The sequence below is a fragment of the Alligator mississippiensis genome, chromosome 2 (genome assembly GCF_030867095.1).
Source record: "Alligator mississippiensis isolate rAllMis1 chromosome 2, rAllMis1, whole genome shotgun sequence".
Classification (NCBI taxonomy): Eukaryota; Metazoa; Chordata; order Crocodylia; family Alligatoridae; genus Alligator; species Alligator mississippiensis.
Window position 1 is genome coordinate 16,695,292 of NC_081825.1, and position 27,560 is coordinate 16,722,851.

Genomic DNA, 27,560 nt, shown 5'->3' on the forward strand with positions numbered 1-27,560 from the left:
TAACTTCCTCACGCTTCAAGTGTCAGCCCTGGCAGTAAAAGGTTGTCAAAAATGCTCACTGGAGGAAGCCAACAAGAGGAAGGAGCTAATGGGATTAGAAAGATATCATTTAATACTGTCACCCCGCTGCAGCTGGAGCGGGGGCGCCTGGCAGGGTCTGGGAGCGGAGGAGGAAAGGGGGTGGCAGGTGGAGCTGCCCCCAAAGGCTGAGATCCCCCCGCTGTGCCCCTGTTAACTCCCCGAGTGGGCACACGGGGGCTGGGGAAGGGTGGGGGGATTTGCTGGAGTTGGTGCAACAGCGAGCCGGGGGAAAGGCCGGAGGCTGTAGCCGTCGGGGCTCGGCCGCCGTGGGTGCGGGCAGAGGAGGAGGAGAAAGTTCGTGCCCGGCGATGGTGCCAGCGGGTGTCTTGCAGCAAGCCCGGCTCGGGCCTGCCCCGCGGCTTGCTCCCCTGTGTCGGCCAATCGCCCCGGGGCGTAGAGAGGCTCAAAAGGGAAACGTCCCAGGTCCGCTCCCCGGTGCTCTCGGGGAGCTGGCCGGCAAACGGGGCCGGGTGGGCGGCGGCAAAGCCCCTTCCACCCTCCTCGTCTAGGATCCGGGGCAGCCGCAACCCGGCCCCGCGGCTCTTTCGGCCTGACAAAGAAAAGACACGAGAAACACACCGTTGACTTCAAGTTTATTGATTGACTTCAAGTGTGTGTGTTTTGTTTTTTGTTTCTGTTTTTGTTTTTAGCCAACAAAGTGCTTGCCATAGCCTCGGGAGCCCCGGGATTCCCAACCCTTACACATGAATGATCAGGTTCAAACTGTTGCAGCCGCCGGAACTGTACAGACGTGACACGCGGGCGCCCGCAGGGAGACGCAACGCATCGAGATGCAGCGGGAGCCGGGCTCGGATGCGGGTGGGGGGGCGAGGGGGGGCACACACACACGCACACACACATACACACACACACACGCGCGCGCGTGTAAACCTCGTGCAATCACGAGCGCATTGCTGCGGCCGAGCCTGGTCGTTCTCGGTTTCACCCTGAGAGTCAGACGGGTCCGTGGTTCGTGGACGAGACACGGGGCAGGGGAGGATGGTTTCCAGTCCAGCTACTCCTATGTACAGGGCGGGAGCAGGGGGGGTCCTCGTCCCCCGCCCCCCGAGTCCGCGGCGTGTAGCAAACAGCCCCCGGGGCGCTTATAGGTGCGGGGTGTAGAAGGCGGGGGCGCCGTAAGTCTGCGAGCCCAGCACGAAGGGCGAGAGCACGGCGGGGCTGGGCAGGAAGGGCAGCTGGGCGGCGCACACCAGCCCCCCGGGGGGGTGCGCGGCGTAGCTGCCGGGCCCGTGCATGGCCAGCGGGGCGCCCATGGGCGGCGAGTGGCTCAGCGGGCTCAGCCCCCCGGCCAGGCTGCCCCCCGCCAGCCCCGGGCCGCCGCCCGCGCCGCCCGCGCCCGCGCCGCCGCCCGTCGGGGCGCTGGTGTCGGCGCCCGGGTTCTGCTTCTTCCACTTGGTGCGCCGGTTCTGGAACCAGATCTTCACCTGCGTCTCGGTGAGGCTGAGCGACAGCGCCAGGTTGAGGCGCTCGCACACGGACAGGTAGCGCGTGGACTTGAACTTGTTCTCCAGCGCCACCAGCTGCTCGTACGTGAAGGCTGTCCGCGCCCGTCGGGGCTTGCCCGACTTGGAGTCCGAGCCCGTGCGCTTCCTCTTGGGCTTGGCCGCCTGCTGCTGCTGCTGCTGCTGCTGCTGCTGCTGCTGCTGGCCCGCGCTGGCGGCGGCGGGAGGAGCGGGGGCCGCCGGCTGCCCCGCCTGCTGCTGCCCCGACGGCGCCTGCTGCTGCTCCGCCGCCTCGGGGTGGCGGCCCGGCTCCTCGCCCGGCCCCGCCAGCGCGCCCAGGCTGCTGCTGCTGCTGCTCTCCTCGCTGCACAGCTCCTCCTCGTCCTGCAGCTCGCTCTCCGCGCCCGGGCTGGGCCTGCCCGCGTAGTCCAGCTCGCACTCCTCCGCCTTGTACAGCTCGCCCTCCTCTGCAAGGCAACACAGCGGCGTCAGGAGCTGCCCCAGCCCCACTCCCCGCGCCTCTCCCCACCAGGCCAGGGCTCAGAGGGGAAGTTGGCTTTGGTTTCTTTCCAGATGGGAGGCAGAGGCAATGGGACATGCTTTTTTTTTGAAGCGGGGGAGGAGAAAGTAGGGATTGCAGGCGCTGTCCAGGAACAGGCCTCTAGCAAAAGGCAGGCTCGCTCCCCACCTGGCAGGCCTGCTGCAGCAAATTCACCTTTGGCGAAGCGGAGCATTAGCTTGGCAGGCTTGTGCTGGGAAGCTCTCTGGGATAGATAGATAGATAGATAGATAGGTAGGTAGGTAGGTAGGGTTGTCCATGCAGTGCAGCGGAGGGCAGTTTCTAGCCCCTTTTGGGCTCCAGGCAGGTTCTGGGGTGTTTTGCAAAGGGGAGGTGGGCAGATGGGAGCTGCTACACTTGAAACACTTTTGCGACATAGACTCTGGGGTGTAGTTTGCCTTTCCATTGTGATCCACCACACATCATTGCAAGAATTCAGAAAACTACATTTCAGTGACTCCCCCAAAAGTGTCATTTAAAAAAAAAAAAAAGCCGAGGGCTAGGCATGAAATGGTAACTACTGCCCAAACAGGCTCTTTCCTTTAAAATGTGCTCTGCATAAGAAGCGTTTTATAGTGTGATGTTATTATTAGGAAACCACCATTTGACTAACCCTGGCATTAAACATTAGTGCAGTATCCCCTATCTTACCATCCTAAAAGCCTGGGAGATAAAGGCGTTAAAAATATAAAAAGCTATTTAGTGGGAACTAATTAAAAAAACCGTTCTGTTTAATACTTTATTCACCTTCTGAAATCAGCGTTAGATTGTGAAATCTAATAAAATGATGCTCCTTCTTTTAGTTTATTAGACATCCCTCGTACGAGCCATTGCAGCCAGTATGTTCCGGGGCACTGCTTTCCAGCAGCATCAGGGATGTCAAATTTTAAAATAATTTTACATTGGAATTTAACATTGTGAAATAGGCTCAGAAGAGATAGATGAGAAAAATAAAGGGTTTTTTTTTATTTTAAATGAATAATAGCTAGCATGGCACATTTGGGAAGCTGTGTGAATTATGCTGGAGCTGCAATGCATTTTTGCAGAAGGCGGAAAGCAAATATATTACACTTTGGATTGTACTTATTTAATTATCTGCATTGAGGAAAGATTTGCTGACTTCTGTTTTGGCAATTTTTTTTTTTAACCGTTTCTATGTCCTGTTTGTTCTCTGGCTGTAGAAGGATCAAAGTGGAGTAAATACTTGTATTGATTAGGAGAGCAGATACAAACTTAATTAAACTCATTTTGTGTAATGTACAAAGTAGTTAACGGTCATTTAATTTATTTGGGTTTATATTATGCTCCAATTAACGGGACTCCACGAGAGAACAAGGTAATTATCCGATATTTAAGACCATTGTTCTCCTGGTGAAGATCTTGTCATCAACCCTGAAATAATAATATTTCTGCAAAGGGAGCCTGCTCCTCGGCCGGGGATCGTGCCTGTGGGGCTCGGACGTTTCTGATCTGCTCAGCCCCAAGTCCCAGCCAAGTCCAAGCCGGATTGAGGGAGGCAGGTCCAGTGCTGGATCCGGACTCGGACAAAATCCCTTTGCTGACCACGTTTAGACACTCTGAAACTTCCTAAATCTGACTCCCATTTACACCTCTGTAGCCCAGTGGACACGAATTTGTGTAGAAATCCCAAATTTCTCTCTGTGCCTGCCAATGCACATATGCACACCCAAATTAAGTCACTAGGACTTGTTCTAACATCTATTCTGTAGTCCTCTTGGTTCCATAAATACCAAGCAGTCCTGTCCGTCTCAAACTTTGCCCAAATCTTCAAACCAAATGCTGCATCTCCACTTGATTCGTATTAATTTTTTTTTTAACAAGGTTGAGAAGAATGATACGAATTTGTTCTGTGAAATTAGCCGATTTCGGCTTGACATCGGCTGCTGTTTGCTCCCTACGAATGGGGGGGGGGGGGGGGGGAAGGAAAAAAGAAAAAGAAGTTCTTTGCAGTCACCTTCACGTGGAAGCCAGCCCTCAGTAAGGTGGGGGCTAGTTCTCCGACAAGACCTCCTCTCTTCGTGTTAAAAACAAGAACATAGAAATCTCGATATTGTGATCGATATGCACGGAGGTGGGAAACTGGTGACAACCTGATTTTTTTGTGTGTTATTTCAGGATAATGTACGCAGGTGTAAGGAAGTTAAAATAGTGTGCAACTTGCAGAAGTCGTCGCTACAAACGAGAGATATATGCACTGTGCTTTTTTTTTTTGCAATAACAATATATAGAGAAAAGGAATGGGTGTATGTGCACATAAGCACTGATGTGCTTATAGGAAAGAAACGGTAAAAATCGGGGTTGATATAACCGGACCACACGTAGGTTGAGTATAGATTACACAGAGAATGCGTGTGTATTATTTTAGGGATTTCTTTTCTTTTCTTTTGCATTGAGTGATAAACACCCTCACCCCTAGCTTAAAAGGGTTGTTTAGATCTTCTTTAAACATCAGCTGCCCCGCGATTAATATTGTCAGAGGCAATTTCACTCCGGGCTGGTAGCTGTGTTAATGGAAAACAAATTTAATACGGGGCTTTGCCGTTATTTTTAGGATCAGTGCGGTTTTGCAACTGTCCTTAGCAAACTCCTCTCTTGCTGTCCTGCAGTGATTTTATATTTTCAATATATTAGGTATTTGGTAGAGAGTTACTCATATTTTCTGGACATTACTGTTGCTACTTGATCTCCTGTTATCCAATCTACATATTGGTCGCTTGTTATCCAGTTTTATTCATATATAAAAAGCGTGTGTGTGTGTATGGCGGGGGGGGGGGGGGAATTAACTCCCATTATTTCTGAGTAATCACAAATCTATTTGGGGATGTTTCTAGCTTTGCAAAATATTAGCATAGTTATGATGCCCGACGAGAAAGACGTGCGGGATGACGAGGTGGCTTGTCAGGAAGCGAGGCAAGAGCAGGGCACGTTGCTCCTAAATATACTTATTTTTAGAGGAGTGATGGGATTGCATTTCTCTCCTTGTCTGGAGATAAAGTGTAAGATTAGTGATAGGCTGACCTCGTCGGTCTTTCCAATTGCACAAATCTATTTAGTATGACAAAAGTCAGATCAGTTTAGGCGAATAATTACTTTAAGCATACTCTGATTTTTAAAAATCTCTCCGGAATGCTATTAATGTCTAGCTGCTGCTATTGCTTTGGTGATTGAACACAGAGCTGCTCGAAAGCGGTCGGGCTCAGCCAGACACAGCTCGAGCCTATTTCCCCGCTACCTTTTAATTAATATAGACATCCTATCACACGTTTGTGCAGCTACTCTGGACTGATAAAGCCACCCAGCCGCCTCCGGAGGGTTTTCTCATTCTAGAAGTTTATTCCCCAGGACCAAACACAGCCCATCCTGCCTCGAAACACAGCCTAGCTCCACATCTTGGTCCACACGTGCTGCCTTTCCCCGGAAGTGCCCCGACCCCAGTGTCTGGAAACGAGAAAGTTGGAATATTTGGCCCCACAAAAAAAGCGGGGAGGGAGGGGGGAAGCAATCTAGAGCTTCGGTCGAATGCAATTCCCGATCAATAGCGAGCCCTAATAAGTGTAATAGGTTTTAATCGAGTAATTATCCGAATTTTGACCCTATAATTTAGATGTTAGGAGAGAGTTTGCAAGGTGCTTGAAAGAGATATGCACAATTCGATAATAGGATATCGACCCAGGCAGTCCTACATGCCACTCTGGGGCGATTTCCCCCATTATCCAGCCTCTTTACGCTGCTAAGCACATTTTACCTTAAATGTAATCGAAGGAATTTAATTGTTTTTCCAGAGATAACCAGCATTTTGTCACAATTAGTCTGATTTGTCCTAAAAAAGCCGAGGGGAGAGAGAAAATTGAATCTGTCGCCCAGAGCAACAGCAGCAGACTGGGGGAGGGGGCGAGGGGCTCGGAGCCTGGGAAGAGCAGCCGGAAAAGTCATCACAAAAAGAAAAAAAAGCGGCTTTAAGGCACCGAAGATGCAGCCAAGGTGGGAGCTAGGGGGCCTGCCCTGGTAGTCTCAGGGCTTCCTGCAAGTTTGGTTCAGCGGTAACTCCTGTTATTGGGGCGTGGGGCACAAAATAAAGGCAAACGGGAAGCGGTTGCAGGCTATTTAGATGCTTCCTCTGTCATCAAATGAGATTAACGGGACTGATCCGGGGTGTCTGCAATAATATGTTACCCCCGGATAGTAGCACCGGCCTCAGGGGTTGGGAAGGGGGCCCCTGTTTCGTGCTCAGTGCTTCACTCCCAGGTTTGCTTTTAGTTCTCCTGCCTCTGGAAACTGCAGTTTTCCAAGTTATCCCGCGGGTCTGTCTGAACTTGGGAAACACCTGCTCAGGAAGGCCAAAAAAGAGGGGCTGGGGGGGAAGGGGGAGCATTTGTAGCCAGCCCGGAGCCCCCAGTCTGGAAGCGGTGCCCGGCCGAAAACTTGATGCAGCTGCAAGGAAAGCAAGGCCGGAAAAGTTTGTCCTTCCCAAGGCGGTGCCAGTTCCCCGGCAGCCCGGGCAGGTGCTCCGGCAGCCCAGGTTGGGGCCGGGCTCCCGGCTCGGGACGGGGAGGATGCTGGCTCGTAGGAAGTGCTATGCGGTGTCCCCGCGGGTGCACGCGGCTCCAGCCCGCTCGTGTTGGGAAGCAGCAATTCAAGGAGCATTTGCACCTGGGGGGAGACGCATGGGCAGCGGCCCCTTCCCCCGGGACACTCACCTTCAGCCACGCGCGGTCCCACCACGTCCCCGTGGGACTCTTGGCTCCGGACACGGGGGGTTGCTAGAAGGGGGAGGGGGGGCACACATTAAAAATGCAAAATGTACTTACTGAGCAAGTCTGCGGACTTTTTGCACGTTTCCAAGTCTTCCGAGAGAGCCTTTGGATCCGCTAGCTCCGTGCCCGAGTCCCCGGGCTTATCCTCCGCCCCCAGAGTGAACTCGCTCCCCACGGATTTGTACAACACCGCGCATTGCCTCCTTTTGCTGTTGAACTTGTTAGGGTCCAGGATGTCCAGCACCGAGAAGGAGGTGGTCCTGTGCACGATCGGCAGGGCTGCCCCTGCCCCCTCTTGCCCGGGCGTGTTGCTCGGATTGTCCCCTGCCCGCTCCCTGCTCCCAGGGCACGAGTACACCGGCAGGTCGCTGCTGGAGGAAAGTCTCTGGTCCCCATGGCTGTCCATGCTTTCCCCGTGGAGGCTGCAGGACACTGGCTCCACTACAATGCCAGCCTGGGCGGCTGCCGCTGCTGCTGTGACTGCTGCTGCCGGGATAGAGATGTCACCCACCTGAGCCTTGTCTCTGCTCACATTCATGGCTCTTTCCAGAGCCCCTCGCGGTGACAACTCTTTCCCTGGCTGCAAACTTCAGAGGGGGACTCCTTTCCTGCCACCAGCTCGGCTTCTAGGCAGGCTCCCCCCGTGCCACAGGGAGCCACAGGATTTCTCCTGGCCAGCTCCGACCTGGATTGGATCCTCCCGTGGACCAAGCGAGTCACAAGGTGATGCTTCACTCAAAGGCTCCGCTCGGCTGCTCCTTCTTCCTTCTCATCATCCTCCCAGGGTCGCCTAGGCATTTATGGTCCCCTCTCTCTCATGTACACGGAGGCACGGCTGGGTCTTATTTATGCATTCATATTTAGCAGTGGATTGTAATTGGCTACAAATTAATCCCTTGCTCATAATAGTCTGTAATCTTCATCACTGGAGGAGAGACGAGCTGGAAGTGTGTGTCTGGGGGGGTAGGGGGTGGAGGGGGCAGCGCGAGTGAAGGATAGTGTTGGCTGTGATATACTTAGCTGTCAGCTCTGTTCCAGCACACCTCCACTCATCTGGAAAGCATCTAAATAGCCTTATTTGGAGAAGTGGGAGGAGATGGTGCTTTCTTTTAAATAATTGCGGGATCAATATAAAGAAGATATTCGAGGCGCAAAATGGGACTCTTCAGCTCTCCTCTCCTAAAGACTGCGGGTGCAGGGTCCAAGGGACAAGCCCGGGCTCCCAAGTGCGAGCCCTCTCACCTGGCTCTCTCCCTCCTCCCCTCCTCTTATTAAATGAGACCCACGGAAGAAAATGTGTTGACAGAGGCTGGAGTGAGGCAGCACCGAGGCAGGAGCACGCAGCCACACGTTGTCCTCACTCCCCCCCTCACCCCTCACTTCTCCCTTTAACGCACTCATTAATTAAAATTAAATATCAAATGAAAGTGCCCAGGCGGCTGAGACCAAATTAATACGTTTAAACAGCGCGAGGCGAAACATGAGGATCGATATATTCTAAGGGACTGGGGGGAAATGTATTCCCTCCCCGTGTAGAAATAATGCAATAAACGTAGCTCAGAAAGTATTCCTTTATTAGCATTTATTTATGGGGTGTATTGGAATAAGAGTTACCTCTGAACTCCCCCCCAAAACCCTCCTTTTTCCCCTAGCTGATTTTCTCTCGGTGTGTACATGTGCTCGGATCATATCAATTCCCCTCTTGTTTTGGATGTCCAACTCACCGCTTAGCTTGAATTAGCTCCCCCCGCCCCTAAAAAAGGTAGGAAAATAGCGAAAGCATAAAAGAAAAATTAGCTTTTTTTTTTTTTGTCTTTGAGGCTGTGACACATACAAGGACAGGTCCTTTGCAATTACCGCGGGCAATGATCCTTTGGAAAGCAGAAATTAAAAGTTGGGAGAAATAATGGGTAAAACAATCAGCTGTAATTTTGGTAGGGGTTGGACATGATTAGCCCATCAGCGGGCTGGGCCCAGGGGAGTTCCCGCAACGCTGGATCCCCTAGCAGCTCCGTCTCATATATTATACACCAGCCCTTAGATTTTAATCAGACACCACAACAGTGTCCTTTCTCTTTTATGACTTTATTATGCTTTATCTTTAAATTATAAATCACCTCCTGGGTGGAAGTAGTAGGTATAATCTCTGATCATGTGTAGGTAATTACCCCCCCCCGCCCCTCACTCCTGACCTTACGGACCATGTGCCACAAAAACACAGGCAGAGCCAAGTTTGTGTATAGATCTATATATGTATTTGGTTGGGGTTTTTTTTAAGTCTCTCCCTCCCTCCCTCCCTCCTTCCTGCAGCTGGGTCTCGGCTCCGATCTGCTTTCGGAGCGATTTCTCCTTTCGTACCGGCTCCCGCCTCTCCGGGATATTGTTTATGAAAAGGAGATGGGTTTAGGGACATGCCAATGACTTGACTTTATCAGATTTCCCCGAGGAATCGTCTCGTCTGTGCCTCTCCGGGGTGGGTTTGGGGGTGGGCAGGGGCAGGGATCTCTCTCTCGGGCCCACCGAGATGGGCTCCAGGACTAATTAAAACTCTGCCCTCCAGTGTCTCAGCACAGCCCCCCCGGCCGCAGTCGGAGGCAGATCAATCCATTAACACGGCTGCACAGTTCAAGGCTGGACTGGGGGGAGGCTGCAAAGCGCATGTGAAGCCCTGGATGCCCCCGGAGCACACAGCGGGGTCTCCCCTGCTCCAGCCTCCCTCCCTCCGAGCCCGGCGCGGGGCAGGGCGGCGAGGAGCCGGTCCCAAGGGCCAGCGGGGCCCCGCGCTGCCTCCCACGAGGGCCCCGGCTCCCCGGGGACCGGCTCCTTTTGTTGGCCGGCGCGCGGCATGAAGACGTCCCATTGCTCCTAATCACAATTGATTGTCAATTAGAGCCTCATTTGTGCAATCTCCATCCATCTGCCATCTCTGGTTATCTGCTCGCCACCGAGTTAGCGCTGATTATGGGGCGCTAGATGAGTTGTGACATGTCATATCTCTCCCGCGACCACTTGGCCCCTCGCTGCGGGGGGACGCGGGGCCGCCCAGTCCCCCAGCACGAGAGGGGCCAGGGGAAGCGGACTGGGGACGAAGCAAACTCAGCGGTAATAAAACACCTCCCCCGCCCCGGGTCTCCCTGCCCCGGACGGTCCTTTTCTCCACCGAAAGGAAATGCAAGGTCCGCGCGTCTCTGCAGGGCTTGGGCCGAGGCAGCGCAGCCGGGCCGGGATGCTCCTGCTGCCCCCGCGGCCCTGGCCGCTTTGCACGCGGGGGCAGGTGGCACCAGCGCCCCGGCTGCACTGCGCTCCCGCCCCGCTGCTCCCTGCCAGGGGACACCGAGGGACTCGGAGCCTGGCAGGTGCCTGGCGGCTCCGCCCGGCCCGGGCCTCACCACGGAGCCCCGTCCCCTGCAGCCCGGCCCGGGCTCACCGAGGAGGAGAGGCAGCAGCTGCCCTCTCCCCCCACACTGGGCCCTAATCACCCCATTTTAATTTTCAGTTAGGCCCCCAACTCCTCTCAGCCAGCCCTCTCCCTTCTCCTGGCCCGTCCCCTCCTCCCCTCCCCTTCCCTGGCACGTGAACCCGCGGAGCAGCCCCTGCGGGGCGGGACGGGCACTCGGATACATGGACACGCGGGGCAGGGACAGGTGCAAGGGAAACCCGGCGGGCCGACGCATGAACACGGGGGGCAGGTGAAAGGACCGATGCATGAACACGGGGGAAGGTGCAAGGACCGACGCTTGAACACGGGGGGCAGGAGCAAGGGAAACCCGACGGGCCGCACGGCTCCGGGACGTGACCCGGGAGCAGGGCAAGGGCAGAGGCCCGCAGGGCAGACGGACACGGGCTCAGCAGCGACCTGGACCCGAGTGAGGGGTCGGGAGACAGCGGAGGGCCCAGGACGCCCAGAGGCGTCCTTCTCAACCCCCCCCCCCCCCCCGGGCTCCTGACCTGTCTTCTGCCTGAGCCCCCGGGCCCTTCCCCGGGACAGGGGTGTCCCCAAGGGCAAGGCCACGTCTGCGGCTAAGATCAACCCTGGGAAGCGAAGCCCCGCCGGCCCCTTCCCGGCGTTGCCCGCGCAGCCTGCAGAAATCTGCTCGAAACCCCCAGCCCCTTCCCCGACCGCACCAGGACGCGGGCAGACGAAGCGCCAGGAGCACGCGTGAGGAGGGGCAGCGGGGCTGGGGGAACTGGGAGCTGTGCCCCGCTCTCGGAGGAGCTGAGAAGCGTGGGGAAGGAAGGAAGAAGGGGCCCCGCAGTTTCTTGATCTGTGCCCTCTACTTTTTGCAAGCCAAACATTTCCCTCCCTGAGCGGAAAGAGAGCAATCGCGGAGCAATGCACTGTCCATCTGCCCCCACTGCCGCGGGGTGCGGGGGGACGCTCCGCCCGGTGCTGCCGCGCGCCCCCAGCCCGGCGGAGCCGCGGACACGGGCGGGCTGCGCGGAGCGGCGGGGAAGCGGTGGGTGGGTGGCGGGGCGGGGGTCGCGGATCATGTTATCCGAGCGAAAGTCAAAGAATTAATTAACTCTATCCAAGAAGTAAAATGATTAGGGGGAAAAAAAAAAAAAGATTATGAAGCAGATCTCGCCCTCTATCAATACAATGTCAGGTCCTCATAGTCGAAGATTTAAAAGCCCAGGGGATTCCAGGTTAGGGTAGTAATGAGCTTAATTGAGGTTAATGCTTCCTGCACAGCTCCTTGATTATTAAATTAATATTATCACACACATGAATCATAATTAGAAGTTTAAATAATGCTCCAGGGGAATCCTCGGAGGATCCATTAAAACTGTTCTCCTCTTTCTGGCCGATTCCCTGCGAGTTTCAGCCCCGCCGCAGGGGGCGAGGGCGGCGGGGCCGGGGCCGGGCCCGGGGCGGTGCAAGCGTGGAGCCCGGGGCCGGGGCTTGGGGGATCCCCGAGGGATCCCCCGGAGAGGCAGCCCCGAGCCTGGGTCCCTTGCAAGACGGAGCTGGCCCAATTCCTGGTCCCGTCCCTTAATCCGGGTGCTTATCTCCCTGGACCCTGGAGTTTCTGTAAAATACTAATCAAGTGGCTTCTTGTCACTTATCTCGGGGAAAGAGCTCTTTTTCAGACACCTCCTGAAAGCTGATCCCGCTGGCCCAGGGGAGGTAATAAACTCCCCCCACCCACCCCAGTCCCGACCCCGTGGGAGAGGCACCGGGACCGGGACCGGGCAAGTGCACGGCGCGGCAGTGCGGGCACGTCGCCGGCGATGCCCCGGGAGGGGGTCCCCTGGCAGCTGCAGGACACACTCACCCGGGAGGCGTTTTACCTCGGCCATCAGCACTGGACACAGTCCAGATGCACGGGGGACTTTCTCCCGCGGGGCGGTGGGGAGCGCCCAGCCTTGCAATCTCCATTCCGGCATCACTGCTTCCCCAGGGTCAAGAGCGGGGTAAAAATCAGCCTCTCTCTTCTTGCAAGCCCATTTCTAAAGACTTATTTCCTAAGCTTGCAAGAGGATCAGGGGAGAGAAGGGGTGCTAGAGAGGATGCTAGCCACCCTCCCCTCTTGCATGTGGGGAAAAAACAATCTAGTTTATTTATTTGCCCAGGAGCTGGGTGAGGATCTGCTCCTTTGAAGGCACCGGGCTTGGCCGCGGACACGTGCTTTGGAGAAGGCTCCTGGGTGTAGGTATGGAGGTGGGAAGCTGAAGAGAAAAATTAAGGGGCTGAGAGGGAGGAAAGGGGAGGGGGAGAGAAATCAACCTTAAAACAGCCCCACTGCTCTCCCCGACTCCAGAGAGAGTGCACAAAGGGGGAAAGGGAATAAATAAAAGAGAAATCAGATGGCTCGCACGCAAGCATCTCTCTCTCTCTTTCTCTCTATTTATTTTCCTCTCTGTTGCTGAAACATATTGAAGGGGGAGAAAAAGGAAACATTAAGATCAACTGTGAGCCCTGCCGACGGTTTAACGATTTCAAATGAGCTCTGACTCTGGTGAAAATCTGACAATTACCCATCAGGATGGCAGATGATGGTTAAAATTACCAGAAATCAATATTCTCACCGGGTGTCCCAGCCTGATAAGAGAGACCAAGACAATGTTGACTATTAAAGTCGACAGCTTGAGATATTACACTATTAGTTATGCTATTTTTAATAATCTATAATATTTGGGCTATAATTAATTAATTATACGGGTCAGATAATATCTGGGGCTGGAATGAGGTCTGAAGGGTCTATTAAGGTTGGTAATGAGAAAGGAGAAATCTAATCTAAGGACGAGGAGCCGTGAAGGAACAAATATACAACAGACTTCAGATAGAGAGGGAGAGGGAGAGGGAGAGGCAGAGCAGACCCACTGCACACACCTCTGCTGCTCTCATCTCTGGGCGAGAGGGTGTCCTCCTAAGAGCCTCTCCCCACCTCTTCTTAAATGGCTCTTTATTTCCACAAACGATGGATTTGAATGCATGTTACAGAACCCAGGAAGCTACTGTATGCAAAAAATGATTAAATCTGCATTAAGGGATTCAACACGACATCCAAATAAGCATCTGCAGTGTTTCCCTGGAAGCTGGCATGGTAGGAATCCACCACCATGGTAGGCATTGGTGGAGGTCAGTCCCTCTGTCTGGGTGCTCCTAACCTCCTCCTCACAGGCTTGACTTTTCAAGTCCTACCTGACCCTAAACAGCCTTTGGGGTGATCCAAATCGTCCCAATCATGTAGGTTTGCGAACATGCCGACATGTAGACATCGGCTGCATGTGCACCCATTCTACAGTCATTCTACACCTAGTACCAACACACACGCAATTATACATATGATACATGCACACACACAAACCAGATATAGTTATACCTATGCACCTATAAATAGATATAGACAAAGAGATTATAGATAAATTGCATTTACATCTAGTTTGTATAGGTGTGTGCTATATATTTATTATTGACATGTATACAATTAGCGCACACACATAAAACAGATATATATTTCTTACACATATCCATCAACAATCCATACGGTGTTTTTGCTTGTGTTGTGCACGCTCCCACATACAATAGCTCTCTGCAAATGAATTTCAGGTCAGGCTACATGAATTATAAGCCGTCTCTTTGCTCAGCGTTACTAACCAATATTCTAGGTGTGACATACAGGACTATACCTATTTTACATCGATTATAAAAACACTCCTTGTGCAGCTATAATAATCCTTATTCTAGGGGTGTATTATTTATCACATTAGTTCCACCCTTATTAGTTGCAGGCTGAAGAAGGCGGATGTGTTGAACAACATCCCTGTCATACAAGATGATGAAGGAACCAAATTTTCCAGTTCTGCTCAGATTAGCCAGAGAACAGTTTTCCTTTTTATCTTTCTGTCTTTCTATTTGTCTAATACTAAACAGCATTTCTTTGGCAATTGTTTTTGCTCAATTTTGATTTCAGCTGTCTAAAATAGGTCTAGCCAGACTTTCCCCAGCCTCTCCATGTCTCCTTGAAGCTGCAGAGGTGAACAGAAGTGTCTTGAGATGGCTCATGTCCTCCTTTTCAGAGTGAATGTGGTGGGGTTTTAAGGGAAAACTGTTCCTTCATCTCTAAAGCCTTTATTGGTGCAGTCCCACAAGCCTTGGTCCACTCTCTTGTATTATTTAACATTAATACCAAACCATCAGGTGACACGGTGAGTCAATGTGGGCATAAGCAGCAGCACAATGCAGATCTTGCACAGCTCTATTCACTCATTAGATATAGCTCCCTCTCTCAGGTTTTTTAGCCAAAGACAGGACCTGCACCTTTAGTAGCTGGCTAAAGCTGACTTCAGGCGAAGCTGGAGTGAAGCTGATGGAAAGAAAGAAATGTTTCAAAGACCTTGACTCCTGCAACTTTCCTTAGAACAGAAAGGGTTTACCTGCAGACTGGTCAGCTGGATCACACCTTTGGAGTCCTTTTGGTTTGCTCAGTACTTGCAAAGAGCCACCAAAGCACAAGCAAAGGAGGCTTCCATCAGTGACTGGCCAGAAGCTGGTATCTCATCGTGACAGAAATAGAGTTCTGCACAGTGAACTATATTGATCACTACAACTCTTATCTAGGAATGAAGCCACACACATTTATGAAGTTTCTGTTGGCATCAACTATACCAGCCCACCCGATTAATAAATAGGCCACCAGAAGGACATTACTGCTCCACTCTCCCCGTTGACTTCCCGTTGCTTACAGGTTCCACCTTAAGGCCACATCACTATATTCAAAGATTTCCATAGGACTGGTGCCAGCCACCTGATCCTTTTCTTTGCTTTTGGCTTCCTCTTCCTCTTTCACAACAGCGACAGCCTGGTGGAACAATGACACTGCTGACAAATAGGACGAAGTCCGTGATAGTGGGAGATGGCATTTTCACAGGTCCTGGAAAAGTGACTGGAGTGCAAGACAGAAATAGTCACGAAACTCACTAGTTGCAGAAAGAAAGGTATAATTCATTTCTTAAGTTAGCTTTCCTTCAATATTTCTTCATAAATTACTCCCCACTCCCCAAAAGCCTATAAATTGATCAAGTTAATCAATTGACTGAGTGTGAGATTGTTATTATTCCTGCTTATAAATACTGGGGAAATGATCAAATGTTCAAGGAGCCTTATGAATACCTAGGTAGAGGCCTCCTACCGAGCATCTATGTACAATGATAAAATAAGGACCCTTCTCATGTGCTAGTGTCCAGTTAGACTCAATTCATGCAGGGTGGAAAATCATCTCTTGTGTATGATGTGCACAAGGAGGACTAAAATGGTGCACAGGCATAGCACAATAAAAAACAAGTCTTTTTTTTCCTCAGCAATTCTGGGAAATGTGAGGTTGAATTTGGCTTCAAATTTTTATAAAAGCCCAAGCCTAGTCCTTTGAAGAATATGTTTAACATCCTTCCCTCCCCCCTTATGACTAAGTTTCCTTTTAATAAATAATCATGCTCCAAGGTTAGTGCCTAAAGCAAACTCTGCCATGGTGTTGATCCTTCCTGAACTGGTGAGTCAGCCTTGCAACCAGGAATTTCAGGTGCTCAGGGACTTAGCTTATTTTGTTATGTAGGCACACTAACACCCCACTTCAGGCCTCTCACAGAAGCAACTTTGTAAGGTTACATTTTTATTTGGGTTGAAATAGCTCTGCAGACACACAAAATGGGAATGCAACTCATGGAAAGTGCTACTATGATTTTACTCTGATTAAACATGCTGTCTCCTTGTGCTCCACAAGTGGTAGGTACTAGGGTGATCACATGTCTTATTTCTCTTTGCTGAGTAGGGCACTCACGTGGGAAAGGGGAGACCACAGCTCCAGTCCCTGCTTGACTTGAAATGACTTTTCAATATAAAACACTTAAGTATGTTCCAATGGCTAAATTTTATATTAACCAGCAGGGGCTGGAACCTAGGTATGTGAAATTTAGGCTGATCTCTACCACCTGGGCACAGCAGGCTAATGACCTCCAAAGCTGAGAACCAGGATAAATTACCCCTCATTGAGCTGCTCTTTGTGTTAGCACTTCTAAAGCTAGTTTGCAGTGTAGACAAGCATCTTAGGGCACCCACTGGAGGATGAATAGGCCAGTAGCACCTAATGACTTCTGAAGTAAGTACCCTAACCCTTAAGGTATAGAGCTGTACTTATTCCTACATAGGCTGTCCTGTCCAATGAATATTTAAGTATTTTATAGACAGTGAAACAGCTTCACCAAGAGCTCCCCCCACCCTATGTGAGTGCTCTAAATAACTGAGGCGCTGTATAAATGAGGACCTTGCTGCTATGTCTTGTGGCAGGGCCTAATCAGGCAGGTATGCTCAGAGACTGCTTATGGGGTCTGGTTGGGTAGGTGATAGAGGCAGAAGAATGCCTAATCTGTGGAGTCCCAGTGCTCTAGGTACCCAGCCATGTCCAGAAATCTTACTGGTAAAAAATATGCACTTTAAGGCTTAAGCAGCATCTCCATTTTGGACTTAAGGCACCTGGATCCCATTGTGGATCTAGCCGCTAGCAACTTGCCAGGGTCATACAGAAAAATCCGTGTATGTGAGACCATGCTGCTGAAGCTAGGTCTCTTGAGTCCTTGGCCAGTCCTTCACTAGATCACCCTTTCTCCTTGCGTGTGTTGATGTATTTCAGAAGTTCCACCCGGATCCATTAGAAGTAAAGCTTGTGGTGTGTGTTTTGTGGTTTTTATGTCATAGATTTCATTTTCTAAGTCAGTTAATGTGTGGAGCAAAAGGATGTACTATTGGCATTTGCTTGTTAAAGGGAGGCTAATAAAATTGCTATCATTTCTTAGTTTTGGTGGGGTAGTTCAGTCACTGTTCCATGTCATTGCTTGTATTGTGATTCTAGCTCGGAGCTGGGGGTGAGTGGACTGCCAAGCTTTTCATTTCAGTAATAAAGGATAGTGCCAAAATCCTACTTCTATTAGCTTAATTGGCCACTAGAATAAACCTGGTGAATTAAATAAAGACTGCCACATTCCTAATTTGCCCATATTGACAGAGTGCTCTGGGCAGGCCCTGTTAGCAATGTGCTGAGCTACAGCAAATACTTTCAGGCTATGTACATAGTCATGTCTTGGTTTCATGACCATGAGCAACCTCTACCATCACCAGAACTTCTTTCTTCCCTAATGTGACTCAATTGAAATAATTTTAGTTATTCCGGGATGGAGTTGGTCTCGTAGGTAGGAAAAACTCATCAGTGTTAACGTACATTTTCTCAGACCGATTTGTGATCCTCAGCACCTGTGGGTTTTTAAATATAGACACGGTGAAGACAGATGATCCTTTTGGGTCTAATTTAGAGACATAAAGAGAATTAAATCAAATTTAGAATTGGAGAAGAGAATTAAATCAAAGGGTTAACTCCAGAACTGGTATAAATCAGAATAGCTCCATTGGCTGACAGGCGCAACCTGCAATTTTGCTCTAAAATGTTGCTATTGGAAGGCCAAGACGTTTTTGCTTTTTAGAAACAAGGTGTTGTCTATGTGGGGAAACTTATTGGCATAATTAAACGGGTATAATTATATCACTATAGCTATAAATCCCCACATGGACATACTTCTCTAGATGAGTGGTTGTATCTAGACGTTACCAGAATGCAAACACTCTATAATACCTTATTCCACTACTGGGAGCTCTATAGGTTTATCTGTACTGCAGAGTAATGTTCACATATTGTGACAGGACCCCAAGTCAGCCAAGGACAGCTGATTTTTGGGGGGATAAAAAAAAGACCAATTTTAATGGTTAGGAACAAAACACTACAGTGGAACTGGGTAAGACAGAGCATCCAATAATTTTTTTTCAAAACATCCTAACTCCTAACACTTCATTCTCAAGCCTGGCTAGCATTTACATCTTGGTCCACAGCTGGTTCCAGTTGCAGGCAGCTCCCTAGATCAAGCAGACTACTCTATAGTCTCTGGGTCTATAGCAGGCAGGAATCATTACTGTCTCAGTAGCAAACCTCCCCTCACCCCTGGAGGTCTTGGCTTCTTTGCTGGCCCTCAGGAGGATTGCCTTTGCCCTACATTTCCTGCCTTTTCAGCTTCAGACCCCAAGTGGCAGACTCCCCCTGTCTCTGCTCTCTGGGCTTCAGTGGACTCCAGCAGGTTGCAGGCTGGCAGGCACACACTCCCCAGCTTCCCTGCTTACTAGGGCTGTGCGAAGCTTTGGGCGCTGATTTGATTCGGAGGAGATTTGGCCCAATACGGTGGCCGAATCTCCAAATCCGAATCGAATCGGGACCAATTAAAAGGTCTGAATCCATTCAAAGCTCTCCGAATCTTTGGAAAAGTTTCAGAGAGCTTTGATGATTCGGGCAGTTCCCAGTGGCTGCAGCCGGACTTGGAGCTGGTAAATAGGGGCAGGGGAGGGAGGGCTGGGGGAGGGGACCATGGGGGGGGGACCCCTGCCAGGCCCCATCCCCTGCCTGCTCCCCTAGCCCCCCCACCCCTGCCTGCTGCCTCAACACCCCCATGGGTGCCGTGCTCGCCCCAGCTCCCCGTGCTTTAAAAAAAAGCCCCAACTCACCAGAAGCTGCTGGCCGGGGGGGTTGGGGGGGGATCTCTGCTGCTACCCACTGACCCACACTACATGGGGGGCTCTGCCATGAGCCCCCTGACCCCTCTTTGCTCCCTCATCCCCCCCACGGCTGCCTCGCCCGCCCCAGCTCTGGCCCTTTTAAGGAAAAAAAAAGCCGAGGAAAAACCCTAGGACTCACCACTCCTGCAGCAGCCTTAGGGCTTCAGGGGGCTCATGCAGAGCCCCCCACATACTGGGGGGCAGCAGGGATCACCCCCTGCCAGGCAGGAATGGTGAGTCTGGGGTTTTGCTTTCCTTAAAGGGCTGGAGCCGCAGTGGGTGGGGCAGCTATGGGGGGGGGCTTACGCAGAGCCCCTTGTGCAGGGGGGGGGGGCAGGGGGGATCACTGCCTGCCCAGCAGCACCTCGTGAGTCAGGGCTGTTTTTACCCAAGTGCCAGGAGCTGGGATGTATGGGGCAGCCATTGCCAGGCTGGGAGAGGGGTGGAGGATGGGCCTGGGTGATTTGGTGATTCGGCAGCAGTTGCATTTCCAAATCAGATTCAGCCGAATAGATTCGGGACAGTGATTTGAATCACTGAATTGAATCGCTGTCCCCCAAATTGGCCGAATCCGAATCCAAGGCAAATACTACCCATTTCGCACAGGCCTACTGCTTATATTGCCTCTTCTCATCTTCCAAAAAGAGCTGGTGTCCTCAGGAAATGGTCCCTTCAGGCAAAATCCAGAGGGCAGAGTGCTACAAGCCAGCCTACACTCAACCTCTCTGCAGTCCAACCATGAACACTTTCCCCATTAGAAAAAGAAACCATCCGAAAAAACCTTTCAACGTGAACCATCAAAACAAACTGTACAAACACATACTTGTCTCAGAGACCCATGACAGGTAGCTGCAAATGAGCTAGAATGGGTACCAGAGATAATCTAGTCTTGGTAGCATGTGGTTCTGTTGGCTACTTTGTCTACACCAGGGGCCTTATTGCCTGGGGTCCTTAAATGTGCAGGATGTTTTGCAGTATTAAAGTTAGAACACATTTGGGGCAGTTGCATGGTCATGTTTACGATGGGCGCATCTACACATTGCTTGACACTCCTGTACAACGTGCTACATGGCCATATGATACGCTACAGTGATGTCGCGATTGGTTGGGTCTACACATGATTGGCAACTACGTCGCAGTAGTGGCACGCTCCCACGTTTTACCCTGCTGCTATGGTGATGAAGTGGTGAAATCTAATTGTGCGTGATGGCGTACAGGCAGTTACTACGCCGTTCTTCAGTACTTACAAAAGGAAGTACTAAAGCACAGTGCCATAGCAACGTTGTCGGATAGCGACATGTAGATTCACCCTACGGACCCTATATGCACAGTTCATGAGCTCAACCACTACAATGCTGGCAAGCAGGCCTCCTGTCATGCCACTGGGACATGGAAGCCTTGGCTTACTACTTTGTGGGACAATGTCTGCTGGATGGATGCAATCTGACTGATTGTGAACTTTTCATTCACCACACTGTACCTTTAATGTACTTTTTCAAAGCTTCTCAGGAAACTTCTCAGTCTACACCTTCCCCACTATCAGAGTTCTCTGCTCGTGCTCAGATGTGCCTAAATAAAAGCTTTAGATTGTGTGTTTCTGTGTGCTGGTCCCTTGAAAAGCTGTCCTGGGAGGTTGGATCATAGTCATGGAGGTGGGAGGTGTCTAGCCCTCCCCTAGGTGCTGGCACATGGAATTCAATTGGCACTAATCAACATCCATGGACCAGGGTGGAGGTGGCTCATCAGATTACCCCAGTGCACTTGGGACATTTGGAAGGGGGCAGGCTGTGAGCTGCTATTGCTAGGCGGAGCTGTCTGGGCATGGGGTAGGGCAGGTGCACCAGACTTCCACTGATTGCCATGAGATATCCCCTGAACCCCAGGTCACTCCACCAGTTACTCTTTCCCTCCAGAGTTTGCTGAAACTTAGCAGTCATTGGTAGTGGGTTGTCCACATCCACCTGCTCAATGAGGGTCTTGTCTGAGTTGTCCCTGTCTTGTTTTTCTGGGGTCTAGGTGGGGAACAAGTCCACTAAGCAGGCATCCTTATGCTTCTCCATGACTTTTTTGGTAGCAGGTTGATTTCCTCATTGTTGTCATACTGCACTGGGCTCGTGGGTGTGCAGTGCACAGTGGGGCAAGAAGCAATGGCGTGGTCTACTTTGAGGATCCTTGGGAGCTCCTTGCATCCCTGCCTCTGAAATACTGTGATTTCATACGCTTGATTTTAGTGTGGATCAGTAGCCAATCCTGCCGGTGCCTCTGAGCTACCATCTGGGCTACAATGTGCTTTTAGACTGCCTGGTTTTGTCAGATGCCCTTCTCATTCTTGGTAGTAATGGGAAAAGTAAGGTTCGTGATAAGATTCAGCATCTCACTGTGACTCCAGTTCATGTTCCTCCTGCAGGGATCCAAGGAGGATATTCTCTGGTTCAGTCCAGGTCATGAAGCTAGGTGTTCGCTATTCACACCAGAGCACTCAAGTAAAGGTGGCAGGCCTTAGCAAACCTTCAGGCTTTTAATTAGTGACCAAAGTGATATCATGTGGACTGTGGTCACATATCTCTGGGTGGGAGGAGGTTTTGCCTTTGGGTTGATATCACCCTCCAGGACAGTAAAGTTTGGAAGGGTGGATAGACCAGCCCTTGGGGCAGGACTGGAGGGGCTGGGAACAGTGCATCCTGGGATGCTGGAGTACCACAAATTGCTTATACTATCTCCATGGAGAACACAGACGGTAGTTGAACACGCTACTTAATACAATCTGGAGATACTCCTCACCCAAAGAGGTGTACCTTTGTTATAATATCAGTGCACTTAGCACATGTTTTACTGCTTGAAGGTGCGGACATTCACATTTTAAGTGCATTTAACATGTGCTAAGTGTCCTGTGGGACATGGCCCCGAGATGCAAGAGAGAGGTCTGAAGCAAAACGCCATGGCTTATTGTCCAGCTGCTTTGCTCCTTCCATAGCCATTTATGTCTGGGCAAAATTAATATAACATGTTAATACAGCAGGCCCATAACATTTTACAGCTTTCCACCCTGCACAAATGTAAAGGCCTGCGCAGGATGAGGGGCAATATGGAATCAAGCGTATGACCTCTACAAGGGGATCAAACCAAAGTTCCAGGTACAAATTCTTCTTAATTTGGGAGTTTGAAAAACAAATCCTAACTTCCTGAATTTTGGAAAGTTGGGATTCAGTCTGTTTTTGTTATTAATGCAGGTTGCAAATTTTGAGCTGAACCCAAGTAAAATATTGGAGACTAATGAGTTTCTTTAAGAAACGGACTTTTCAAATGATTTCTGTTGGAAGTATTTTTTTAACTTAAGAACTATTTAATTTAAAACAATCTTCAGAGTAGCCATCAGGCAGGTTGCTGCAACAAATCCTTGTAGTGCATGCTAGATTTTTGCAAGGAAGTATATTAGACAACTTTGATACACTATTACTGTAGAGGCAAATCTACAGAAAAAAATGCTTGTGAGCTAAGAAAATAGGGAAGACTACATGTGGAAGAAAATTATATTGTCTTAGGGGTATAAAATCAGTAATGACTGTTTTACCAAATTTGTATGCTAAATCTTCATTGGAATATTTGTGGGTTTTTGTATGTGGAAGGACTGAAGGCTCAGACTTAGTCCTTAATGCACAAAGATAATTATTTTGTTTAAATATCACTTTATAGACGGTGTTCCTGTGTAGATGAAAATCTTATCTTTTCACAGAAATAGGACCTGTTTTCTACAGATGTACAATGGGATGGGGTATGTTAGCATGAACATGGATATCAGCATGAAGGCAACCGGGTATTAAAAATGTCTTTGATTTCATGGCGATGCAAAAGAATAAGTAATTTGGGACCAGGATTTGGGGCTATGGGTAGGAGGAGGTGCTGGAACTGATAGCCAAAATAATATGGAATCTAAGTGTGCTCCATTAGTTTCTACATGCAAGAGAAATGAGTTCTTAAAGCAATATGAATTATTGTCCTTGGTAGCCAAGAATTGATGCCAAGATCCTGAGCTGTTTTAACCAGGAGTGGCAGCTAACACATTAATTGCAGTTAAGGAAATAAAAGGGAAAACAAAGCACTACCCCTCTAGGGATACAGATGAGGGAGGAGTTTGATTTTACCAAATCTTCGGGGTAAGAGGGCACACTTTGCTCAAATATACTTGGATTCATCAGGAAAATCACCCAAATATGAGCTGTTTATGGTGAAGAACCTCCAGTAACATCTTTATTTAGCCCTATGCTTTTTTAATCATACATTTTTTTGCTCTTAATGAAACTTATATGTGATGATCACAAAGGGCTTCAGATACTGTTGCATATACTATAGCTAGAAGCCAAATCCTCACAACTGACTTTTGACATAGATCCTACCTTAGAAATGCCGTACCTGTGGTGACCTAGCAAGCTTATACCAGACTCAAAGATGACAATTAAAACTCCTGACTCCTGGTGTTGTCCACTATTATTTATGCTGAATGATTGGATAATGGATGAAGGCTGTAATCAGATGCGCTGAAGGGATTCCAGTTTCTAAATGAACTTTGACTTTCCCTGTGACTAAACAGCATCTTCCCCAACCACAGTAATGAATGAGGATTATTATGAAATAATGCATATACTTGAAGCCCCTAAGTTTTCAACAACATGAAGTAGACAAAATAGTAAAAAGAAAACCCGACTTCCTCTCTGCTTATTCCTCATCCTCAAAGAATTTGCACTATCATTCAGTGTTTTCCTTCACTCCAGTATTTGATTAAATCAGATTCAAAACTTCAGGGCAAGCTTCCTGTCTTTTTCCAACACTGGCAAAGTTCCCTGAATACTTCTCAGGACCACAGAAATCATAAAGAGCAATATTAAAAATACTAAATGATCCAAGTAGCTCTCAATTAATCTTTCCCTTGGCTCTACATCTGTTGGCTGAAGAAGCAAATGTGGATATGATAGAAAGGAACTTTATTCCATTAAAACTGATTCCTTTGGATTCCACTGAAGGTATAAATGGCAAAACTGCCCTTAGCAGCTCAGCCTTCATGTTGCCCTCATGCATTGCCTTCATGTATTACAAAGCAGTCTTTAAGGGTACTATCACACACTAGTTTTTCCATAGAAGCTCCAAGCCATGTTACTGAATAACCCCATTAACTGACTAACCTTTCCTTCCTTGCTGTCTCCTTATGCTCTATTCCTATGGGGTGATATATGAATTTAGTCTGAACACTCTTTGGAGCAGGGCCTGTGGCTTTCTTTCTTTCTTTCTTTTTTTTTTTTAAGGGACTTGTTTTGGGCCCTCAGCAATAATATATTAATAATAATAAAGCAATCCTGTGCTGAGTGACCCTTATGTTCTTCCTGGCCTCAGTGACAACACGGAAGGCTCTAAATGATGCAGAACTTGATGGCATGTTTACAGGTCACTCCAATAATTGCCAAATAGTTTAAATACATTCAAATAGTTTTATCCGAGGAGATGGATGGGAGAACCAGTCCGACCGCAGCACCAGTGTTTTTATTGTCAAATGTTTCTTAAACTTCAATGCTGAGGAAGAACCACAGGGCTGGAAGGGGACGTCAAGGGTCATCTAAACCGACCCCCTGCACAGATGCAGGATTCCCAGTTCCTAAACCATGCCAGCCAGGGGTTTATCCAGCTTCATCCTGAAAATCCCCAGTGAAGGAGATTCAGCAGCTTGTTCCATTGTCCTACTGCTTTTATAGCTTAGAAAGATTTTCCTGAGATTGAAACTAAATCTGTTTTGCTCTAATTTAAACCCACTGCCTTTGGTCCTGCCCTTTGTGGGATAAGATATTCCTAATAGATATGTGCACATACTAACCAGTCTAACGAGGAAAGCAACTTTCAAGAGCTTTGAAGTTGGTCTGATTCTAAGCCTGCAGACCCTGACAGCAGTCTTGACTTCAAGCGGTCTTGGATCAGCCCCAAAGACTGCTCCATTTCATTTTTTAAAGGGATCCATTGTTTTAAACCTGATGACACATGTATCTTTACATGTGAAAAGTAAAGGCTGACCCAGTTATCTGCACAGATTCACTTTATACCTTCTTGGGTTGCCAAACACAATCCAATTGACTGATGTCGGGTCATTTTCTTTGCACAATCATTTGTACAGGAGTCAATACTGAGGTTTTTTATGCTATTGACCAAGTAGCTATTGGATGAGGCAGGGTCACATGACCTTGTGACCCAAAATACTGTAGCAGAAGTCGTAACGATATGAAATCAATAGCTTTACTGAAACAAATATCGGTGGTGACGCTTTCTGCAGAAGGATTAAATGAAGAAGGCTGTTGAGGAGATGAGCTGATGACTAACTCACAGAAGAGCCCCGCCAGGGTAAATGGAAATATGCATGTGAATGAGGGCAACGGGATTTGGCTTGCAGTGCTCCCTCTAACTGAGCAATGCATGGCATAGGGCTGAAGAGGCTGGACAAGTCCTCCAGCCCAACCTTTGGAGGCTTCGTATAAGACAAACCCTTGTGAGACGGGGATATCTGGGAAGGGTGTGGATTATGGTGGATCTATAAAGAGTGTTTTTTCTCTTTCTTTAGATGAGTTGTGATCTAATTTTACAGGAGCTATTTGTGGTGTGATTCCTTCCTGTTCTCCAGGTACCTTCCTCCCTTGGCTTCTGCTTGGGCTGCACTGCTGTTGGCTGTCAGCGACTTTTTCATTAGTTGCTGCAGAGGAGGATCCACAGGGAATTATTAGCTCTCAGCTGCATTAGGTGGTGCTGGATGACTTCCAAGGCCTTTGTCTGCAAAGGGTTGAGCAGCACCTATATCATCCATTGACTTCATGGGGAGTCGTGGGTGCTCAGTAACACGGAGTGTCAGCCCAGCGAACCCTGTCTCTGTGCAAATATATCTCTGTATTGAGCTTTAATATTTCACTTGGCATTGTCAGCTCGCCCTCAGGAGGATGGAGAAACAACAGTAAAACCACATGCTGTGCACAAGTACATGTTATATTTATGAATTGGTCTCTTACCCTTTCAAGTTTTATGGCCACATTAAATAATTAGCACAAGCTCATCATCATTATCCTGTGCTGAGTGATTTTGGCTTTGCCACAGTTGGGTTTGGCTTTCCATTTCTGGCTGATCCTCTGGGTGAAAACCCCACCCTTTCAATGGATCCAAGCATTTTTCAAAGCAGAGAACATTGTCATCCTCACCATTTAAAATATAAAATCCTGCCATCGTTTACTGTAAAACCATGAGAACAAGAGTTTAATAAAATCAGTTATTTTACTTTCCCATAAATAACATTTTCGTTTGATTGTGAAGCAAAAGGGGAAAAAAGAGTGAAGAAAAGCTCAATAAACAGCCATTTTATTACTGTTGCTAGAAATAAAATAAGGGTAAGGGAGACTGAGCCACTGTTTTATTGTAGCAGTGAATTCACTTCTTTCATTTAAGTGTCTGTCACATTAGTAGAAAAATACAAGCCACTCCAAAGTGTGTATACTGGCAATGACTATCCCCATTTTTCATTTTAAATAACTTTCAGCTACTCTTTCTTTTTTTCAGAATCATAGATGGCAGGATGGTGTGGAAAGGTGTGCAAAGAGAAAGCAACATCTTCCAGTTGGCTGTGGCTCAGAATTTGGTGCGACTACCTTGCTATCACTTGGGTCAACTCACATTGCAATCCCTTTTTGATTTAATTGAAACTAGCAAAAAAGAATGGGCTTTAGTGCATGCACTTTATTTAATGCTGCCACATTGTGTAAAACTTAATAGCAAATGAAATGACTTCCAAATCACTTTTCACTATCGAATTTGTGTTCTGTGAACTGAGATGAACTAACTACACATTAACTTTGTTTGCATCAGTGTTTTTATATGTCAAACGTTTCTTTCTAAACTGCTATGCTGAGATCATGGATCATAAAGTATTCCTAATAGATACATGTATGTTTAACTGGCTTAATTAAGGACAGAGACAACTTTAAGATAGCTTTGTACAGTATTCTGTTCATGATAAATGCAATGCATATAAAAATACGAGCACACAGTCCTGTATTATCTATCTATCTATCTATCTATCTATCTATCTATCTATCTATCTATCTATCTATCTATCTATCTATCTATCTGAAATTAGACTCACAGGTATGCCAGTGGTTAAAGTGATTCAAGAATTAAAACAGAATAGGACTTAATCACAAAATCCAGATCAGGACCCAGAGTTCCCTAAAGTATGGTGTGTGCTTAGAAACAATGCTTCTTTATCCATTTCATTTAATCTAATCTGCAATGTCTGTTTGCATTTTAAATAATAAGTGGACAGATTTTTCTCCTTTTTTCAGATAGAGTAGTACTGTACTTTAATTTATGAAAAGCCTGATATAGACCAATAGGAACTACTACTTATTGCGAGTAAAGGCAACAGAATCTGAATCTTGGAAATTATATTAAACTGAGAAGCAACATTTATTATATTAATTTTGTCATTAGCAACAACATTCATGATGACACTTCAGAAAGGATGCGTCTTGAGCAAGGATCTCTTTAAATGTACAATTCCCTTCACATGACATTTT

The 27,560-nt window shown here is 48.6% G+C and overlaps 1 protein-coding gene and 1 long non-coding RNA gene across 2 annotated transcripts; one reads left to right on the forward strand and one right to left on the reverse strand.

Annotated features, from left to right (window-relative positions):
* Nucleotides 1–675: 675 nt before the first annotated feature.
* Nucleotides 676–7,416, reverse strand: NKX1-1 (NK1 homeobox 1). Its single transcript, XM_059721153.1, has 3 exons — nucleotides 6,933–7,416; nucleotides 1,813–2,011; nucleotides 676–1,755 (listed from the first exon to the last, which is right to left on the reverse strand). Exons 1-3 carry the CDS (start codon nucleotides 7,414–7,416, stop codon nucleotides 1,185–1,187), a joined length of 1,254 nt encoding a protein of 417 aa, XP_059577136.1. The 3' UTR covers nucleotides 676–1,184.
* An 8,905-nt stretch (nucleotides 7,417–16,321) lies between these two features.
* On the forward strand, nucleotides 16,322–27,022 carry LOC132248301 (uncharacterized). The gene is made up of 3 exons (XR_009459466.1): nucleotides 16,322–16,477; nucleotides 22,007–22,103; nucleotides 26,545–27,022. It is a non-coding gene; the product is annotated as an uncharacterized LOC132248301 (long non-coding RNA).
* The last annotated feature ends 538 nt before the right edge of the window (nucleotides 27,023–27,560 follow it).

What these genes read in the sequence shown, in the direction of transcription:
- NKX1-1 (XM_059721153.1), bottom strand. Translation starts at nt 7,416, where the DNA reads ATGAATGTGAGCAGAGACAAGGCTCAGGTGGGTGACATCTCTATCCCG. An exon ending in AAAGTCCGCAGACTTGCTCA is followed by an intron (nt 2,012 to 6,932) that starts GTAAGTACATTT and finishes GTTGCCTTGCAG; the next exon opens with AGGAGGGCGAGCTGTACAAG. An exon ending in GCGGAGCAGCAGCAGGCGCC is followed by an intron (nt 1,756 to 1,812) that starts GTCGGGGCAGCA and finishes CGCCGCCGCCAG; the next exon opens with CGCGGGCCAGCAGCAGCAGC.